The sequence below is a fragment of the Pteropus medius genome, unplaced genomic scaffold (genome assembly GCF_902729225.1).
Source record: "Pteropus medius unplaced genomic scaffold, Ma_sr-lr_union100, whole genome shotgun sequence".
NCBI lineage: Eukaryota > Metazoa > Chordata > Mammalia > Chiroptera > Pteropodidae > Pteropus > Pteropus medius.
This window is the reverse complement of record NW_024340692.1, coordinates 2,085,869-2,107,364: the sequence shown is the minus strand read 5'-3', so window position 1 is coordinate 2,107,364 and position 21,496 is coordinate 2,085,869. Positions and strand designations below refer to the sequence as shown.

The following is a 21,496-nucleotide window of genomic DNA, read 5'->3' as shown; positions in this document are numbered from 1 at the left end:
CCTTTATCTACTGTGCCACCACCCTCCAAAATCAACCCCATTTTCTATTCTTTGCACTCATAGTGATGTGTTAGACATTTAAGTATTATGTTCTTGAAATATAATAGAATTGTCTACATACAGACTGTCTAGACAGGGCAGGGACTATGTCGGCTTAATTTCATTTTACATAGCAGCTAGCAGTCTTGCACAAATAAATGATTTTGATGATGATATTGATGTTAGTATAAGCAGGTGGCCAAAATTTAGGAGATAAAGCTTGATACCTTAACATTAGTGCTTTATAACGCATGTATGCACTGGGTGTTGTATAAAAGTTACATATGTCTGGCTATTTATTGAATAATAAATTATTTCAGCACATTTTATGTTTCTTAATATTGCCCTGTTAAACTTGTTTACATGGAGGAGGAAATATCAATCTGCCTATTCAGGAAGTAGGCAAGAATCCCTATTCAACTTTCCTAGTGTCTGAAATGAATAAGTATTCCTGTGAATTTGTATTTTAAAAAAGAAGAAAAAAATTAGCTGTCCTGTCAAAATTTTCTAAGATTTCTTGATTAGAAAGCTGTCAAGATTTAGATTTCCTGAAAGACTCGATAAAACAGGATTGGAGTTTCTATAACGAAAACCATGACTTCTGTTTCATTTATTTGATACATTAGTCATTCACTTTCAAAAATAAATATTTGAGTACTTGTATATAACAGCAAGCCAGACAGTCAAAGATCGCTGTCCTCCTGGAGCTTATGCTTTAGTGGAAAGAAATAGAAAATAAAAAGTATGCATAATATGTAAATTATATGGTGTACTTGAAGTGATTAAGTGAAATGGAAAAAAAAATCAGAATAAAAAAGAATAAGAAGTGGGAATGGTGTTGCAATTTTCCATAGAGAAGTCAGGATAGGTCTCATGAGAAGGTGATTTTGAGCAAAGACCTGATAGAGGTGAAATAAATAGCCACTTGAAATCTGGGCAAAGAAAATTCCAGGCAGAAGGGATAGATAAAGCATTTGTCCAAAAGAAGGGTATTACTGGAGTGTTCAAGAGGTAGCTAGGAGTCCAGAGTGACTGAAGCCAAGTGAATAAGGAAGACAATAGGGGGAGATGGAGCGAGATCTTTACCTCTATCTGAGTTGAGGATTTTGGCTTTTAGTCTGAGTGAAGTGGGGAGCATTTGCAGAGTTGTAGCAGAAAGGAAACATGGTCTGCTGTATGCTTTGGTAAGATCATTCTGACTGCTATGTTGACAGAAGTCTCTAGCAGAGCAAGGGTGGGAGCAGGAAGATAAGTTAGGAGACTATTGTAATGCAGGCAAGACGTGATGGTGGCTTGGACTAGATTGTGGTCAGATTCTGCATAATTTTGTATGTAGAGCCAACCTTTCCTGATGGATTGAATATAGGAGGCAAGGCTCTTTCTAAGACAGTGGTTCTCAAAGTGTGATCACCAAACGAGCAATATCAGCATCATTGAGAAATTTGTTAAAAAGGAAAATTGTACCTCACCCCAAGATCTACTGAATCAGAAACTATGGGTGGTGGGGCTTCAGCAATCTGGCATTTTTTAACAAGCCCTCCATGTGATTCTGATGCATGTACAAGTGTGAGGACCACTGCTTTAAGATTTGGGGCCTGAAAAGACTGAAGTTGACATTGACTGGGATGGTGCAGGCTTCAGAGGGAACAGATTGGGGTGGGAAGGATCAGGGGTTCAGGTTTAAACACAATGAGTTCCTGATGTCTTAGACAACCAGATGGTGAGGAAGCAAGTTGAGCTCAGGAGAGAGTGTCTGAGTTGGAAATAGAAACTGAAACATTGTTTCTGAGAACAAAATATCGTATTAGATTGGATTGCATCAATGAATATTTACAGTTTAGTGGTTTCATCCTAACTTTGAACAAAAGAAGCAGAAATTCAAGTAATAGAGACTAAAATATATAGAAGAGGCAGCCTACCATCTATTTAAGTGTGCTAAGAGATTTGAGAGCTTTTTTAAAGGGTATATTTTCTAGAGGCTCCATTCATTTAATTTAGAGGAATCTTTTATGGTAATTTTTTCCTACTTTACGATCAGTCTGTCGACAATTCCTAATATTTTGAGAGTAAATCTTAGAAATGATAAGATTTTCTAAGGTCACCAAGGAGCTGATAAATTTCTACATATATTTACATCATAAAGTTACAATTCAGGATTGCTGGAGGATAGAGTACATGCCTTACTAAACAATTCTAATCTACTGCTCTTGCACAATAACTTTTATGGAGGATGAATGATTATGGTGAGATAGAGGGTAGATATAGAATTGAGAAAAACAGTTGCAAGACAGGGAAATGCAGTGAGAAGAATAGATTCTTCAGTTACTATAGTACATATGATCACCTGAATATAATTTCCAGTGTTTTCTTGATACTATCATGTGATAATGTTGACTTTAAATAAAAGCGTAGAATCGGAATATGGCATTTATACCAAGGCATTCATAATAATTCATAATTTCAATGAAACAGCAAAATTAGCAGAAAAAGCCAACCACTGAATATTTAAAGATAAAGGTAAAGCAGAGAGATGTCCCTCGGGAAGGAGAACATCTTCTTTAAAAAAAGAAAAGTAAAAAGTGATGTTTCTCCTGACCCTGAATATATATTCTGTATATTTTTTCAAAACCATTTTAAAGGCCTTTCAGATGCTGCCACCTTAGCTGCTGGGATGTAATCTCTTATATTTCACCCGGTAAACTCTGGGAAGCCTGACCCTCTTTTGTCCCACAGTGTAATCTGATCCACCTATCATCATCAGGGGACATCTGGGATCCATCTTATCTTTCCCACTGGCTAGTTGATTAACCAGAAAATGTTTTGAATTGGATTCATATATGGCAAGGCTCCACAGACTTTATGAATTATAATGGAAGCATGTAAAAGGTCAGATTTTATTTTTCTGCTTTTAAAGAAAAAAACTGACACAGTTAGGATCGAGTACTTAAAAATTGGAGAGAAAAATTATTAATTGTATTAAATAGCTAAATAACAATAATTCATACGATCATCTGACTATTTGAAATAAAACGTTTTTTCAGAGTGCGAAAGTCCTAGCTCAGTAGCCTAAAACAGAGTTTCCAATCCACAGATGTATTAAAGTTAGTTAGAAATAGAAGACCAAGAAATACATTATTTTGCTCTCTCGCGCACTATTTCTGCTGGATGGTGTTTCTGCAGATATATGAGGGACTGGAAGTTGAGGGTCTTTAGTCCAGTGCATTCTTCCCACATCATGTTTTTTGCCAGGTTCTTGGTGGGGAATATGTTTGGTTCAAATAGCCACTAGACTTTTCATTAATTTTGTCTTCATCATTACCACCTATGAGGCAAGTTTAACGATTAAGTATATAAATAATAATTTTTTTCTTCTTTGGTTTAAATATCCCAATTGAAAACTCGTGATTCCTATCACTAAGGTTTTATGAAAGTAGAAATCTCACATTGTCTATATTCAGTAAACCCTACATTCAGTATTCCCTGAGGAAAACCACCTCTCATGCTCAGAACCGAGGACTTATATCATCGAGCATTTCTCCAGAAGCTGATATTTCAAAGATGATACCCAGGATAAGATGTTAAATATTTTTCAAAGCAATTAGGACATCAGTCTCTAAACTGAATTTTAGGAAGATCAAGAAATATAGTGGTTTCATGGACTAAATTATAATAAAAACTCTATACAAATACAAGTTATTCTGTTGTAATTACTATCATGATACGTGTGGGACAGGAGTCTATGATGACTTTGCTTGAGTTTCCAGTCCTGTAGCTGGGTGATCCCAGATGCATCAGGAGTCAGTGAGTGTCTTGAGCTATGCTTGAAAAGTTTTGGGTTCAGCAAAAGAAACTTTTTCCAAATCCTTCTTTCCTTAATTTTTAAACATGCGTATTTCAAGGGAAATTTGATTCATATGTTTCTAATTCATTTACACTTAAATCAAAATGTCATTTTGTAAGAGCTATTTGATGTCCAAGAAGCTTTCTGAACCTGTTTTATAGGTCCTCTTAAGTCTTTTTTCTTAAAACAGGAAGTTATATTTTGCCAAGTACAAATAAACTCAAACATTAAAGATTCAAGTTCAATTTCCAACTCTGAACTTCAGGTTTTAAGTGTATTCTCAATTGAGCAAATTATAGTTTCCCACCCCTACACAAATATGAGTAAAAGGAAAGACAGTAGTGATAAAAACAGGTAAAGGTATTCACAAAAATTATTCTCAAAGATATTTCTCCGGTTGTGAAAGTTTATAAAACCTGTCACAGGTGTTCTACCAGGTATTAGAGACAGGTGAATTTTGAACAGGAACATCTGTCCGCTTGTTGATTCTTTGTGATGTATCTAATTAAGTTTATTGATTTTTTCACAGAAAAAACCTAAAAGACCTAATATTTTAACTTCACTTTTTACTAGTTTTCCCTTTGAGTCTTATTTATTTTAGTAAAAATGGGAAGACTTAACACATTTTGTTTAACAGAAGGGACTCATAAGAAACTCTGTAGGAGTTTTATGTCTGTACTAAGATCATGTAACATCAAGTTTAAAATGTAATGACACTCTTTTTTTGGAATTGGATAAATGCAGAAAATTATCTCTGGTTCATACTAAGCTGTCCTTTAATTATATATTACCCTTATTACTTTAATGCCAAGGTGACTCAGCCTGACCCTGAAATCCCCTGTAGCTGATTCACTTTTTCTTATAGATAGAGAAGGTAAAATATTTATGAGAGGGGTTTGGGATTGTTCTAAACAATTTCCTCAATGTTCTGCTTTATTGAGTCCACTTCAGTATTTCTTCTGTACTACTGAGTAATCAAGTGACTCTTGGGATAACAGGTAATAGGCAACTGAAAACACTTTATTTAAACATTACGCAACTCCCAGTTCAACTGGAAGCTCCCAGGCAATGGCCGCCAAGGAGACTTGATCGTATAAAGCTGGTTTTATGAAACTTGCTAAACAAGAAGGAGCAGCACCTTAACAGTCTCTGTAATGTGTCAGATGGGGGAATTTACAGAAGATGGTGGGTAGAGTCTGGGTAAGTTGTAGGGTTATTTTAGGTCAAAAGCTAGTAATTGAGGTCTGGGTAGAGACTGGTAAGAGTTGTCATCTAAGAAACTTGCAGTCTTGTCTTTGGAATGAAGAGCTAATCGGTTTGTTTCTGCCCTTGTCTTGGAACACATGGCCTGAAAGGAGTCGTTATTAAAAACATTTAAGTTCAGGCAGTTCGTGTTGCCCGTCATACAATTTTCCTGTTTTGTGATTCATAGCATAGTTTTGCAGGTTGCAGTTTTTGTTTTATTTCTCACAACAAACAAGTAAATATCACAACAAAGTATGATACACATTTATCTTTTTAGCAAATTTAAACTTTAGTTTATCATTTAAGAAATTAATAAGTAATGAATTTTAACTGTACCTTTCAGACGATATTCAAAATCACTTAAGCCTTGTTGGGTACCTATGTATTTATACCTATGTTATATAAATTATTCTTTTTCTTCAGTACTACATTTTATTAACTCTGAGAATGTATATAATACTAACAGTAAAATTCCTTTGAGAGTTTATATTTTGAGCTATTAATGTTCATCCTAAATAAGTATTTAATTTTTTATACCCCATCTTGCTGGGAAAATTTATGTTTCCTCAAATATGACAACCTTGTATGCTACTTAATAATACGACTAAAATTTGAGAAGGAGAGTCAGGAATTCCATTTTATGAAAGAAAGTACTGCTATTCTCAGAATTCTTATTTAAATGTAAAAAGATTTTCACAGAAAGAAAACTTGTATAAGAGAACTCTCAAAAATGATAACATAGTAACTAGGACTCTAAAGACCACATGCAAATTCCTTATTTGAGGTAAAAGCTATAATAAAAGCTGTTCCACAGATGGCTATTCTATATAGTACATTCTAATCTGAATACATGTAGAATAAAATAGACCTATCAAAAATCCTATATGAAGGATAGGCAATATTTGCCTTTTTAAAGTTAAATCTTATTTGCTTTCACTAAAGTTTATCATTCATTAGATAATAGCCATTGTTAGTTACAGTTTTACATTTAAAAATGCCCTTTATAAAATACACATTTAAAACATTTTTGTTTTCCTCTGGTCTCTGCCAACCATATTTAAAATTCACATTCAGAGACTCTCCTAAGTCTCCAACTCTTTCTCTCCATGACTTCATTAAATGATCACAGTAATAGCTACTATGTACCATCGTAGTTGTGTCCGTATTTGGCTGATGTAAGCTCATGAAATTCTCACAATGAATAACCTCAAGAGTTGAGTATTATTATTGCCTCTGTTCTAAACATAAGGAAACCTAGGTTCAGAGAGTCCCGCCATATTGCAGCCACACTCCCATCTGCAGAAGAAGTTCATATCTTTCCACTCTGCTATGCCGCCTTAAGCTAAAGAAATTTACATATAAGTGCTCTTTTTCTTTTTCTGTTCCCCATGTTTAATTCTACATACTATGCAGCCTAAGTTTCAGGAAAAAAAATCACCAACAACCCCACCAAAATTTGTCGAATGAAATTGTCATAACTTTTTGCTGCTATTTGCTAAAATATTTTATAGCTCTTAATATCAACAGAGATGCTTTCAACTAACCCTCTGACTTTAATAAGTTCTACTTAAGTTATAAGGAAATCAAAATGATACTACAATGTGGAAGAATCCCTGGACCAACTACTCAACGTCTTTCAGAAAATGTATTTCAAGGTGGTTACTTTCCTGACTAATATTAACTAGATTTCATGTTGACTTATTTCCCTTTTAACTTCAATCAGAAAGTATATTTCAAGATGATTATTTTCTGAAACCTCTATACTTTAAGGGTCAAATAATTTTATGACCTCTTATGATATGGGAGAGTCCATCTATAATGACCTAAATATTTGCTTTGTTTTCTAAAACCTTGACAGACCATATACCTGCTTTAGTTTACTGTTTGGGGCTGCCCCTTAACCTCTGTTTGCCCCTCCCCCTCTCTTCTCCAGGACTGCCCACCAGAAGCAGGTGATTTCCGTGCTCAGCAATGCTCAGCTCATAATGATGTCAAGCACCATGGCCAGTTTTATGAATGGCTTCCTGTGTCTAATGACCCCGACAACCCGTGTTCGCTGAAGTGCCAGGCCAAAGGAACAGCCCTGGTTGTTGAGCTATCACCTAAGGTCTTAGATGGGACTCGTTGCTACACTGAATCTTTGGATATGTGCATCAGTGGTTTATGCCAAGTAAGTGGTGGCTTCTTGTCATTCTGTTTTTCCAGAAGGTTTTATTGTATTTGTAGAAATAGTTTTTGTATAGTCAAGCTATCTGAATCACTCAATGTTACTTTTTCTAGAGTTTATAATGATAAATTTGAAAACTGAGGTTTAATATCGGTTAAAATTATGTGTTGTATTCTGAGTTAAGGAAAAATGGACTAGAATTTTTATTTCTTTCCTTGAGTCTCACTTGAATATGGAAGAATAAAAATTCTTGAATATTGTGTATTACTTTTGGACTAGACTCTGAAATTACCTCTACTTTGGTTGTCCCTGAAATGTGTGTGCGTATGTGTAAGCATCAGTTTTCATTTACTTAGAGCTTCAGAATCACTCAGGTGAAGGTAGCTCTAAAATCTCTGAGTAAACTGTAGGAGAATTTGTTTCTTTATCACAACTGTAATTTTGTTAAAAATTCAGGCAAACTGTAGGGAAAGGGATGGCAGTATCAGCTAGGTTGGACTTCAGGTAGGTAAATCTTTAGAACAGGTATAGCAAAGAGGTTTCATGTCTAGTATCAATTTATCGATGTCTACTTTGAGAGGAAAGTTAGTAAGCCGAAGGGGAATAAGTATGTTTGCCATCTCAATTTTAAATTCTATTCTTTGGATTAGGATGAGCAGCCTAGTTCTGGGAGCAAACAGTTCCTTTATTTTCCTGTGTGTTGTCCATATGTATTTATATTTCACAGAGTAGACATTTTGAGAATCTTTGCTTCTCCCTCCCAAGAATGCATTGGTAAGAATTGGTAAGAATTCCTCCTAGGAATCTCTCGTATCACAACTAGCAATATAAGAATTAATGTTAAAATATGTTTCAATGATTTGTTTCAAATTCACACATTTATTTAAAACCTAAACCTGTATTCAGATGTAAAAGGAATAACTGTAGCATGAATTAATACAAGAGACGTGCGATGTCCCGCAAGGTTTTATGTCCATTAGAGGGAGACAGAAATACTAAATTTTTGTGAGGTCTAGAATCGTGAGACAGGGAAATTTTGTCATGTCCAAGCACATCTTATTAGGATGATGTTTATATATCTGCAGTTTTCTTTTATTATAAGAGATATGTGAATTTCAGATATAAATTTGAATACAGAACTTTACTATTTAAAGCTAGGAAAGGCCTAAGAAATGATCTAATCACCATCCTAAAAGCAATATATTTGAACATTGTTTGTGATATTTGGGGTTTGCTTCCTTCTCTAGGACAGATTTCCATTTTGTAAATGAAAAAAAAAAAAAATGAGGACCAGAATAGTTGTATGATTTCCTGAAAGTTATATAGTTGGTCATGGCAGAAATGGAACTAGATTACAGGTCTCTTGACATCCACTTTAAAGTTGTTTTTACTGTATTACACTGATAAATGAACTGAACAAAAACAAGACAGGTCAGCAAATTAGGTTTAATCTGTTTCTGTTGCATGGGAGTTCAACACGGCATGCTTTTTCCTGGACTGATCCCATCCGCTGGCCTCATGTACCTTGGCAACTAAAAGGAATCCCATCCCAGCGGTGAAAGAATAAATTTTATATATAGTAAATACGGAATGATAGTGCTGAACTTTCAGTTACAAGTATAAGTATGCCTCTTTCAGTTAGATTGTTATGAATGTGACTTGTTAGGTTTAGTGGCATATGCACACTATAGAATTCTGAAAAGATTTGTGACATACATAGAAATTATAATTGGTTATGATTATTTTCTTCATTTATTTGTCCTGTTAGAGTCAATAGCATGGTAAAGGAGATGAAAAAACTCAAATTGCATTTAGATGCTAACAAGTAGTTTGGAGAGCCAGGTACCCTCCCGCTGCTCCCTCTAGGTACACAGTTAAGAGTGAGAGTAGTTTGGGAGAAAATCAAGGATGGCTGGAATGGCAGATAGGACTAAGGTAAACAGTGAGTGGCCAAGAAAGAGTTTTAGTAGAGAAAAGACATAATCATAATTCTGCTTTAGAAAAATTATTGTAGCTGCATTTATATAGAATGCTTGAAGTGGAAGGCCCCAGAGGCAGAGGCCAGCTGAAAAGGAGGCTCATGGAACAGCCCAGGTGAAGCCAAGCCTGAGGCTAGGCCAGGACAGTGACAGCAGGAACAGAAAGGAAACTAAGGTCAAAACCAGGAAGAAGTTTCCATTTTGATTATAACGAGGGTACAGAGTAGAAAGCAATAAAATTAACTATGCTTAGGTGATCAAAAACTACAACTTAATGTGAATTTGAAATGGATATAATTTTTAATCCTTGCTCCCATTACCGTAATAGCCTTGTGTTTTCATTATTAAAACCTACTTTAATTTTATAAAATGAGGGAAGTAGCAGAAAATGGCAAAATTATAGTGGAATAAAGATGGAATACAAATGCAATACATACTTTTTAAGGACAAAATGAAATTAGTCGCCAAAAGAAAAGCACTCACTACTACCTCAAAAGAGTTTAAATGCATAAATCTCATTCTACTTAGAAAAAGTTTCTTTATTTAAGTTGTATCTGTATATTGGTAATTGGCATTTTAAGTTTTTATAAAGAAACATTAAGAGAAAGACATCTTTTTATAATTTTTAAGACTGTCAAAAATCTTTACACTAACTTAAATGTGCAGTTTTTATAAACAGCTTCCCCTGGTTTCCTAGAAAAAAATCATCTCCCCTGCCTTGTTGGGGAGTCTTAGCTTTTTCTCTGGCTTTGTTTTAGCTTTATTATAATTTTTGTAAGATATAAATTATAAACTGTAAGGAAGCAAATATTTAACTTTGAACATAGTCTGACCTTGACAGCATAGCTATAGAGATTTGTCATTTATAAGCACTGATTATTTTCAATATACCTGTAATACCTGTTTAGTACTCAACTAAGAATCACTTTCTCAAAACCAGGCCTTGAACTCTTAACAGAAACTATGGAATCCTAGACTTTTAGAGACTTTTAGAGCCTTTAGCAATTAATAGACACTGCTGTTTCACAGAGGAGGAAATCGAGACCTGCAGACTATCCTAAGATTATCAATGAGTATATTATCTGTATTTGTTATGAATGTGCTTCAGGAATATTCTAGAATCATCACTATTTATAATGGATACCTTATGCTTATTCAGCAATATTAGAGAATCATACTAGGCAGTAAAATAACTTCTATTTTGTTTTCTTTTTTATTGAGATATAATTGACATAACTTTATATTAGTTTTAGGTGTACAACATAATGATTTGTTATATGTATATATTGCAAAATGATCACCACAATAAATCTAGTTAGCATTCATCACCACACATGATCACAAAATTTTTTTCTTGTGAAGAGAACTTTTAAGATCTACTCCCTTAGAAACATTTAAGTATACAGTACTATATTGTTAACTACAGTCACCACGCTATTTATTACATCCCCAGGACTTAATTTTATAAAAAGAAGTTTGACCACCTTTTGACCACATTCACTCATTTTGTATATCACCCACCATCCACCTCTGACAACCACCAGTCTGTTCTCTGTGCCTATGAGTTTGACTGGTTTTTTGTTTGTCCTCTGGTTTTTTAGTTTTGGGTTTTTTTGATTCAACATATAAGTGAGATTATACCATATTCATTTTTTTCTGTCTGACATATTTTACTTAGGATAATGCTCTTGAGGTCTACTCATATTGTTACAAATGGCAGATTTTCTTCTCTCTCTCGCTCTCTCTTTTTTTTTTTTTGGCTTAATAATATTCTAATATATAAACATATAAATCTATATATATCACAGTTTTTAAATCCATTCATTTATTGATAAACACTTAGATTGTTTACACATCTTGACTATTATAAGTAATGCTGCAGTGAACACAGGGGTGCATATATCTTTTTGAGTTAATGTTTTCATTTCCTTTGGATAAATACCCAGAATTTACCCAATCATATGTTAGTTTTTCAAAAAAATTTTGAGGAAACTCCATGCTATTTTTCATAGTGGCTGCATCAATTTATTCCACAAACAGTACACAAAAGTTCCCTTTACTCTACATCCTGGACAACACTTGTTATTTCTTGTCTTTTCAATGATAGCTGTTCTAACAGTATAAGGTGATTTCTCACGGCAGTTTTGGTTTGCATTTCCCTTATGATTCGTGAGTATCTTTTATGTTCATGGCCATCTGTATGTCTTCTTTGGAAAAATGTCTATGCAGATCTTCTGCCCATTTTTAAATCAGATTGTTTGGGTTTTATACTACTGAGTCGTATGAGTTCTTGATATATTTTGTACATTAACCCTTATCAGCTTATGATTTACAAATATTTTCTCCTCTTCTATAGGTCGCGTTTTCATTTTGTGCATGATTTTTTTTACTATACAGAAACATTTAGTACAGAAACATTTTGTTTTTGGTGTCAAATGTAAGCAAATCATTACCAAGAGTAAAGTCAAGGAGTTTTTCCCTATGTTTTCTCCTAGGAATTTTATAGTTTTAGGTCTTAAACATTTAAGTCTTTAATCCATTTTTGAGTTGATTTTTTGTGTATAGCATAAGATACAGGCAACTTTCATTCTTTTTGCATATGGCCATCCAATTTTTCCTACCCCACTTATTAAAGAGACTGTCCTCTCTCCATTGTATATATTTGGCCCCTTCATTGTAGATTAATTGACCATATTTGGGTGGGTTTATTTTGGGGTCTCTGTTCTGTTCCATTGTATCTGCTTTCTATGCCAGTACCACACTTTGTTGATTACTATAGCTTTGTAATATAGTTAAAATCAGGGATGTGATGCCTCCAGCTTTGTTCTCTTGCAAGATTGCTTTGACTATTCAGTGTCTTTTCTGGTTCCATACAAATTTTGCGATTGCTTCTTCTATTTCTGTGAAATATGCCATACGAATTTTTATGAGGACTGCATTGTAGATCACTTTAGATAGTATGGACATTTTAATAATATTAATTCTTCCAATCCATGAGCACAGAATATCTTTCTATTTGTGTCTTCTTCAAATACCTTTATCAAGGTCTTATTATTTTCAGTGTACAGGTCTTTCACCTCCTTGTGTAAATTTATTTCTAGGTATTTTATTCTTTTTGATTCAATTGTAAATGGGATTGTTTTCTTAATTTCTCTTTCTGATAGTTTATACAGAAATGCAACAGGTTTTTTTAATATTGATTTTGTATCCTACAGCTTTACTGAATTCATTTATTAGTTCTAACAGTTTTTTGGTGGTTTCTTTAGAGTTTTCTACATATAGTATGTCATCTGCAAATAGTCACAGTTTGACTTCTTCCTTTTTGCTTTGGATAACTTTTATTTTTTTTCTTGCCTAATTGCTCTGGCTAGGACTTCCAATACTTTGTTGAATAAAAGTGGCAAAAGTGGGCCTCCTTGTCTTGTTTCTGATTTTAGAGGAAATGCTTTCAGCTTTTCACCACTGAGTATGATCTTAGCTGTGGGCTTGTCATATATGGCCTTTATTATGTTGAGGTATGTTCCCTCTATACCTACTTGATTGAGTACTTTTATCAAAAATGCATGTTGATTTTTTCTACATCTGTTGAGATGATCATATGATTTTTATTCTTCCTTTCGTTAATATGATCTATCGCATTGATTGATTTGTGAATGTTGAACCATCTCTGCATCTCTGAAATAAATCCCACTTGATCATGGTGTATGATCCTTTTAATATATTGTTGAATTCTGTTTGTTATTTTGTTGAAGATTTTTGTATCTATTTTCATCAAGAATATTGACTTGTGATTTTCTTTTCTTGTAGCATTCTTGTTTGGTTTTGGTATCATGGTAGTGCTTGCCTTGTAAAATGTTTGTAAGTATTCCCTTCTTGTCTATTTTTTGGACAAGTTATGCAAGGATTGGTATTAATTCTTCTTTAAATGTTGGTAGAACTCACTAGTGAAGCTGTCTGGTCCTGAACTTTTGTTTGTTGGGACAAAAAAAGGCTTCCATTTTTGAGTGACTGCCATATCTAGGCCCATTACTTATGGTTTTTCTAATATTTACAACTCTACTGGTCAGCATTATCCTCATTGCAAAGATGAAGAACTGAGGCTCAGGTAGATTATAATAGGGCTTGTCCAGAGACACCCAGTTCTGACTCCAGAGCTCCTATTCCTTCGAGTGAGGCTGGATGCACAAAGGCAGGTACTGTTCAGTGCTGCATCATGGTCACCAAACTTGGCTGCATACCAGAATCACATGGGCAGCTCTCAAAAGACAAAACTCTTAGCAGAAATCAGATTTATTAGTTTCATGTTTTTAGAACACTCTCCTTATTATACTTTTGTTTGGCAAGATTTGTGAACCACTTATAGGTTAAAAAGCAGACAGAATTAGAAGTCAAATGACAGATTGGAATCTGTTTGCTCTTTAATGATCTGTGTAATCTTGAGCAAGTCACTTAACCTTCCTAAATTCTGTTTTTCAATCCATGGAAATAAGATCGTCTCACAGATTACAGAGCACCAAAAGAGATAATTATATGAAAATGCTTAACAAACTCTGAAGTGCTATGGAAATGTAAACATTTTGAGTTCCAAAACACATTAACGTAGTAGTCCCCTGTGTGAGATTTCATAACCCTGTAACAGTTCCAAAAAAGTTTATAGAATTAAACAAAGTAACCAACTTCTTCTGCTAAGTAAGGACTTTGAAAAAGAAGAGGCCTTCCACCATGTACTTTTACCATCATCAGTTCATAATTGAAGTGTGAATAATCAGAAATTAGCAAGAACCCAATTTCAAAATAAAGGATAATCCTTTAAATTGGATATAGTTTGCTTTATGAGAAAGTTGCTACCTAGTACTTATTCTTCTTTTTTTCCCCCAGAGCCCAGAAATTGTGACTAATTGTGCTTCACAGACCAGAGTTTAGAAAAAACTACCTTTGAGATCATCCAGTCCAGGCCTAGGAAATATTGCTGCACTAGCTTGTGGCGTATTCCCAGGATCTTACAGCTAGTAAATGGCAGACTAGACATCAAAGAACGTCATTATTTATCAACACTTTTTAACTATACCCCCTGCATCATTTCTTCAGCATCTCCTATGAGCCAAAATGTTGTCTAGCTTTACCTCTGTTATATATGAAAACAACAGGTTTAGTGAATATACCTTTTCAAACCACATGCTCTTCTTTCCTTCTCTCATTGGTATTTCTCCCCACCTTCCATCTCAGATGGAAACACTGGGATTTTTATTGGTTATTATTACAGACTAGTTGAAGTTGGAGATCAGTTAGGGAGACAATTTGTCATAATGTGAATAGTTGGGAACAAAGGCTTTGGAGTCATAGCACTTGACTGGCATCTTAGCTCCACCACTCATTGGTACATGACTTTGAGCAAGTTTCTAAGCTTCAGTTTCCTCCATCTAAAATAAGATTAATATTTGTACCTACCTGATAGGATTGCTGTGAAGATTAAGTAATCAAATGCATTGAAGTGCTTACTATGAGCTTAATAAATACTAGCTTATAGTAATACTAGTAGTAGTGCCCAAATTACTTCTTGTATTTGACTGCTTCTCTTTATGGCCTTTTTGAGTATGTGTTTAAATGTGGTTATACATATAAAGGGGAATACTGATTTCCCAATGAATGAACAGACCTTCTGGTAGTTTTCTACTGCAACCTTCTTTTGCTAATAACTCCATGTTGTACCATTATCAACCCCTGCCTGATCCAGAGCAGTGAATTGCATCCCGTACAGAGTTAATGGGCCACCACAAATAGGATCAGCTCTATTAGTACTGCTGTTATTCATTTATTTTCATTATCCGAATGACCCCATTTATATTTGTTATAAAGCACAAACCTGGTTTCTGTTTTAAATATATGTATAAAAGAGTAGCATAAATTTACAGGTAGAACATATGCTGCTGTTAAAAGTAATTTCGAGGTTACTTTGAAGTCACATACAGAAAGTGTGTTTTATTTTTATAATTAATTAAATTCACCAGTTGATAATATATATTAATGAAAAAGACCAAGTACAATTATAAGCCAGCTCTTTTGTAATGAATCTACATGTTTATAATATTGCTTATTACTATTTTAGAAAATAAGGCATTCCAAAAAGAAAAAGGTTAATTCCTTTCAAGTAATGCCTTATATAATATTGGTTTTAACTGAATAATATTAAAAAAAAGAAATAAGCAATAAATTGGGTCATGGAGTTTTGATTCAATACTGTGGCAACATTAAAATGAACCGTACTCCAACAAAAAAGGTCTTTCCATTTTTAATAATTCCTGTGGTGAGGAGTTTGAAATGAATTAAATGGAACGATTATTTCTCCATCTCTGTCTATGACCTAAGTCACTGGTATCAAATGTCTACCAGTCATTCTAAAGGTGGTTATATCAGAAATAAGGAGTTGGCCATTTTTCCTTCTGTGTTTTGTAATCTAATTCCACACGGAAGCTTGGTGTTGCTTAAAGATTTAATGTGCAGTCTTTTTCTCCCCTTTGCATGATACAGTAAAGATAAAATGAACTACTTTACAGTTGAATTTTGGCAAATTACTTAGTTTCTGAATGTTGTTTATTTGTTCTTCTGTACAATCTGCTATATGCTGGGTACTGAGGATGCAAAGTTAAATAAAATCTCTTCCCTCAGGGATGATACCTGTGTTAAGATTATTGTTTAAAATGCATTCATTCATTTATTCACTTAACAAATATTTACTTAGGAATTAGCAGTGTACTGGATACTGGAAATACATGAAGGGATATACAAAACATAGTCCCTTCCTTCCCAGAATTTACACTCTGAAGGGAGCTCGACAAGTATACAGGAAAGAATACTATCTTCACTATTCTACATTTCCTCACTCTATACAAGAAAATATACTGTGGTCAATGTACTCTATTCTCCTCACTGTAAACAGGGTGCTCTTTCTTATCCACTTGAATCATTTCAATTGCCCAATTTTTTTTACATGCTGGGTTTCTTTATTGAATGGCTTAACACAACAGAAACTTATTCTGTTGTGGAAGCTAGATGTCCAAAATCAATGTGTCATCAGAGCTATACTTCCTCTGAGGGTCTGGGTAAAATCTTTCTTTGTTTCTTTTTAGCTTCTAGTTAGTGGCCAGCACTCTCTGCCTCCACCTTCATGTGGCCAATTTCACTCTGTCTGTTTCTATGTCTTTACATGACATTTTCTCCCCAGTGTCTCTCTTTTCTCATAAGAATACCAGTGATATTGGAGAACCCATTCTAATTAAGTATGACTGCACTTTAACTTGATTAAATCTTCAAAGACCCTATGTCCAAATAAGAGCACATTCATGGGTACTGTGGGTTAGAACTTCAACATATTTTGGAGGAGATGTGATTCAACTCACAAAAGCATACATCTCTGTTTATATGGGGGGTATTTTTGAGCTTTGATATTTAAGTTTATTCTTCATTTAACTTTTAAAACACTACTATAATTGAATATTAAAACAAAAACAATAGAAAGTAGTGAAAGACAATATTATAGTCCTACTGCATATAAAATTCACTACTGCATATAAAATGCCAGCAGTGAGTATTATTCTCTGGCCCCATTAAGAGATCTGACACTGAACACCACCCCTAGTATGATGTTCATCATCCTCATGTGCTTCTCCATTGTAATATATGTGTGTGTGTATGTGTGTGTATATATGTATATGTTTATATATATATATGTGTATGCATATGTATATGTATACACATATTTAATAGTTTGTAGGAGTTAGTGGGCAACATTTAGACCATAGTAAATACTAGGGATGTTTAACTGAGACATGGGATCAAAGAATGTTCAGAGGAAGAGATCACTGGAAAAACATAATTAGTGACTAGAACTTGAGAAAGAGAGCGAAGAGATAGAGGGCTAAAGAGGTTGTCAGGAACTGTGTCATGAGAAGATATATGTTATATTAAGAAGGTTGGGGACTTGTAATTGAGAGCAAAAGAGTGCCATTGAAATAATTCAAACAGATGAAAGATTAAGATTCCTGTTTTAGAAAGAGTACTCCATCCGCAGTGAGGGCAATGGATTGGAAAGGGGCAAAAATTGGTAGTGGGATGAAAAGGACAGGTTTGAAAATAAATCAGGAGATAAATATCTGTGAACTTGGTGATTGGTTAAATATAGTCGGAGAGAAAAATTGAGAGGTGAAGATGATGCCCAGGTTTTTAGTTAAGCAAAGTATGGTGCTGCCATTCATTGGGATTTAGAACATAGGAGAAGGGTCAGGCATTGATTTGGGGCAGTGGTGAGGGATGAGAAGATAATGTATGTACAGTGCACTATTGTATTTACTCAGTCCATTTTTATTTTTTATTCTTGCTTTTTATCTCTGCCTTTTTGGGGGGGTCAATTTTTTGTATTAGTTTCAAGTATACAGTACATTGGTTAGACACTTTATAGTTTATAAAACAATCCCCCTAATTACTCCTTCTCTCCTCTGGTTTCTCACCTTGCCAATATATTAATGCTAACTGCATTCCCTATGCCATGCTCCCCATGACCATGTATCAACTACTAATTTATACTTCTTTAATCCTTGTCCCCATTCTCCCAGCCTCCCAACCGCCATCCCCTCTGTCTATCACCAAATTGTCCTCTATATTGTGAGTCAGTTTTTGATTAGTTTGTTCTTTTTGTTCCTTAGATTCCTCATATAAGTAGAATCATATGGTATTTATCTTTTTCTGTCTGACCTATTTCACTCAGCATAATAACCTCTAGGTCCATCCAAGTCATTCCAAATGGTAGGATTTCATTTTTTTAATGGCTGAGTAATATTCCATTGAATATATGAACCATAATTTCTTTATCCAATCGTCTGTTGATGGCATTTAGATTGCTTCCATGTCTTGGCTATTGTAAATTGTGCTGCCATGAACATAGGGATGCATAGATCTTTATGAATTATTGTTTTGGTTTTCTTTGGATAAATACCCAGAAGTGCGATTGCTGGGTCAAAAGGTATATCCATTTTTAATTTTTTGAGAAACTTCCAGACTGTTTCCATAGAGGCTGTACCAATTTGCAATCTCACCAACAATGTATGAGAGTTCCCTTTTCTCCACATCCTCACCAACACTTGTTGTTCCTTGATTTATTGATGATAACCATTCTGACAGATGTCAGGTGATATTGCATTGTGGTTTTAATTTGCATTTCTCTGATGATTAGTGACCTCGAGCATCTTTTCATATGTCTGTTGGCCATCTGTATTTCCTCCTTAGAGAAGTATCTGTTCAGGTCTTCTGCCCATTTTTTAATTGGATTGTTTGTTTATTTGTTGTTGACTTGAATGAGTTCTTTATATATTTTGTATATTAACCTCTTATTAGATGTATTGTTAGCGAATATCTTCTCCCAGTCAGTCAGTTGTCTTTTTGTTTTGTTGATGGTTTCCTTTGCTATACAAAAACTTTTTAGTTTGATGTAGTCTCATTTCTTTATTTTTTCTTTTGTTTCCCTTGCCCAGGGAGATATAGCTGAAAAGAAATTACTGTTAGCAATATCGGAGAGTTTACTGCCTAAGTTTTCTTCTAGAAGTTTTATGGTCCCGGGCCTTACATTTAAGTCTTTAATCCATTTTGCGTCTATTCTTGTATACGGTATAAGAAGGTGGTCCAGTTTCTTTTTTCTTTTCTTTTCTTTTCTTTTTCTTTTTTTTGCATGTCTCTGTCCAATTTTCCCAGCACCATTTATTGAAGAGACTGTCTTTATCCCATTGTATACTTTTGCCTTCTTTGTCATATATTCAGTGAGCATAGCGGCGTAGATTTATTTCTGGGCTCTCTGTTCTGTTCCATTGATCAAAGTATCTGTTTTTATGCCAGTACCGTGATGTTCTGATTACTATAGCCTTGTCATATACTTCGATATCAGGTAGTGTGATCCTCCAACTTTGTTCTTCTTTCTCACGATGGCCGTAGCTATTCGGGGTTTTTTATGGTTCCATATAAATTTTAAGATTATTTGTTCTAGCTCTCTGAAAAATGCCATTGATATTTCAATAGGGTTTGCATTGAATCTGTAGATTTCTTTGAGTAGTATGGGCATTCTAATGATGTTGATTCTTCCTACCCATGAGCACGGTATATGCTTCCATTTATTGGTATCTTTTTCCATTTATTTTTTCAATGACTTATAATTTTCTGAGAACAGGTCTTTTACCTCCTTGGTTACTTTGATTCCCAGGTATTTTATTGTTTTCCATGCAATTGTAAATGAGATTGTTTTCTTAATTTCTCTTTCCGAAAGTTCATCATTGGTGTATAAAAATGCCATTGACTTCTGAATATTAATTTTGTATCCTGCGACTTTACTGAATTCATTGATCAGTTCTAACAGTTTTTTGGTTGAATCTTTAGGGTTCTCTCTCTATAATATTGTGTCATCAGCAAATAGCGAGAGTTTTATTTCTTCCTTTCCAATTTGGATACTTTCTATTTGTCTTCCTTGTCTGATTGCTGTGGCTATCAGACTTCCAATACAGTGTTGAAGAGGAGTGGTGAAAGTGGGCATCCTTGTCTTGTTCTTGATCTTAAGGAAACGCTTTTAGCCTTTCCCAATTGAGTATGATGTTAACTGTAAGTTTGTCATATACGGCCTTTATTATGTTGAGATATGTTTCCTCTATTCCCACTTTGCTGAGAGGTTTTATCATAAATGGCTGCTGGATTTTGTCAAACACTTTTTCTGCATCTATTGAAATGATCATATAGTTTTTATCTTTCAATTTGTTAATGTGGTGTATCACATTAATTGATTTTCGAATATCGTACAGACCTTATATCCCAGGAATAAATCCAATATCATGGCGTATGATATTTTTAATGTATTGCTGAATTCAGTTTGCTAATATTTTGTTGAGGATTTTGGCATCAATATTCATAAGAGATATTGGCCTATAGTTTTCTTTTTTTTGTAATGTCTTTGTCTGGTTTTGGAATCACAGTAATAGAGGCCTCATAAAAGGAATTAGGGAACCTTCCCTCTTCTTGAATTTTTTGGAATAGTTTGCGAAGAACAGGTATTAATTCTTCTTTGAATGCTTGATAAAATTTGCCTAAAAGCCATCTGGTCCAAAAGTTTTGTTTTTTGGGAGGTTTTTGATTACTGATTCTATTTCATTGGTGGTAATTGGTCAGTTCAGATTTTTTGTTTCTTCTTGACTCAGTCTTGGGAGATTGTATGTTTCTAGGAATGTGTCCATTTCTTCCAGATTGTCCAATTTGTTGGCATATAATTGCTTACGGTATTTTCTTATGATCTTTTGTATTTCTGTGGAGTCCATAATTATTTCTCCTCTTTCATTTCTGATTTTATTTATTTGAGACCTCTCACTTTCTTCCTTGATGAGTCTGGTTATAGGCATGTCAATTTTGTTTATCCTTTCAAAGAACCAGGTCTTGGTTTCATTAATCTTTTGTATTGTTTTTCTAAACTCTATTCACTTGGGCTTTGTTTGCTGTTTTTTTGTTTTGTTTTTGTTTTTTTAGTTATTTTAAGTGTAAGGGTAGATTGTTTATTTGAGCTTCTTCTTGTTTCTTGAGGTAGGCCTGTATTGCTATGAATTTCCCTCTTAGGACTGCTTTCACTGTGTCCCATAGATTTTGAGTTGTGTTTTCTTTTTCATTTGTCTCTAGGTATCTTTTGATTTCTTCCTTCATCTCATTGATAACTCATTCATTGTTTAGTAGCCTGTTATTTAGCCTCCAGGTGTTTGTGTATTTTCCAGTTTTTTTCTTGTAGCCGATATCTAGTTTCATACCATTGTGATCAGAAAAGACGGTTGATATGATTTCAGTCTTCTTAAATTTATGGAGACTTGATTTGTGTCCTAATATGTGGTCTATCCTTGAAAATGTTCCATGTGCACTTGAGAAGAATGTCTGTTTTGCTACTTTGGGGTAAAATGCTCTGAAAATATCTATTAAGTCAATCTGGTCTAGTGTGTCTTTTAGGCCTATTGTTTCTTTGTTGATTCTTTGCCTGGAAGATCTATTCATTGGCGTCAATGGGGTATTAAAGTCTCCTACTATTAGTGTATTACTATTGATCTCTCCTTTTATGTATGTAGATGCTCCTATGTTTGGTGCATACATGTTTACTAGGGTTATGTCCTCTTGATTTATCAATTCCTTTATCATTATGTAATGCCCTTTTATGTCTCTTAT

General features: G+C 34.2%; 1 protein-coding gene across 3 annotated transcripts in view; it reads left to right on the top strand.

The window, feature by feature from the left end:
- Nucleotides 1-21,496, top strand: part of ADAMTSL1 (ADAMTS like 1) — a 387,565-nt gene that overhangs the window by 70,655 nt on the left and 295,414 nt on the right. For all 3 annotated transcript variants that reach the window (XM_039870536.1, XM_039870472.1, XM_039870576.1), the window contains exon 4: nucleotides 7,059-7,295. In XM_039870536.1, coding sequence (XP_039726470.1) covers nucleotides 7,059-7,295 — 237 coding nt within the window. The remainder of the gene's footprint in view (nucleotides 1-7,058; nucleotides 7,296-21,496) is intronic.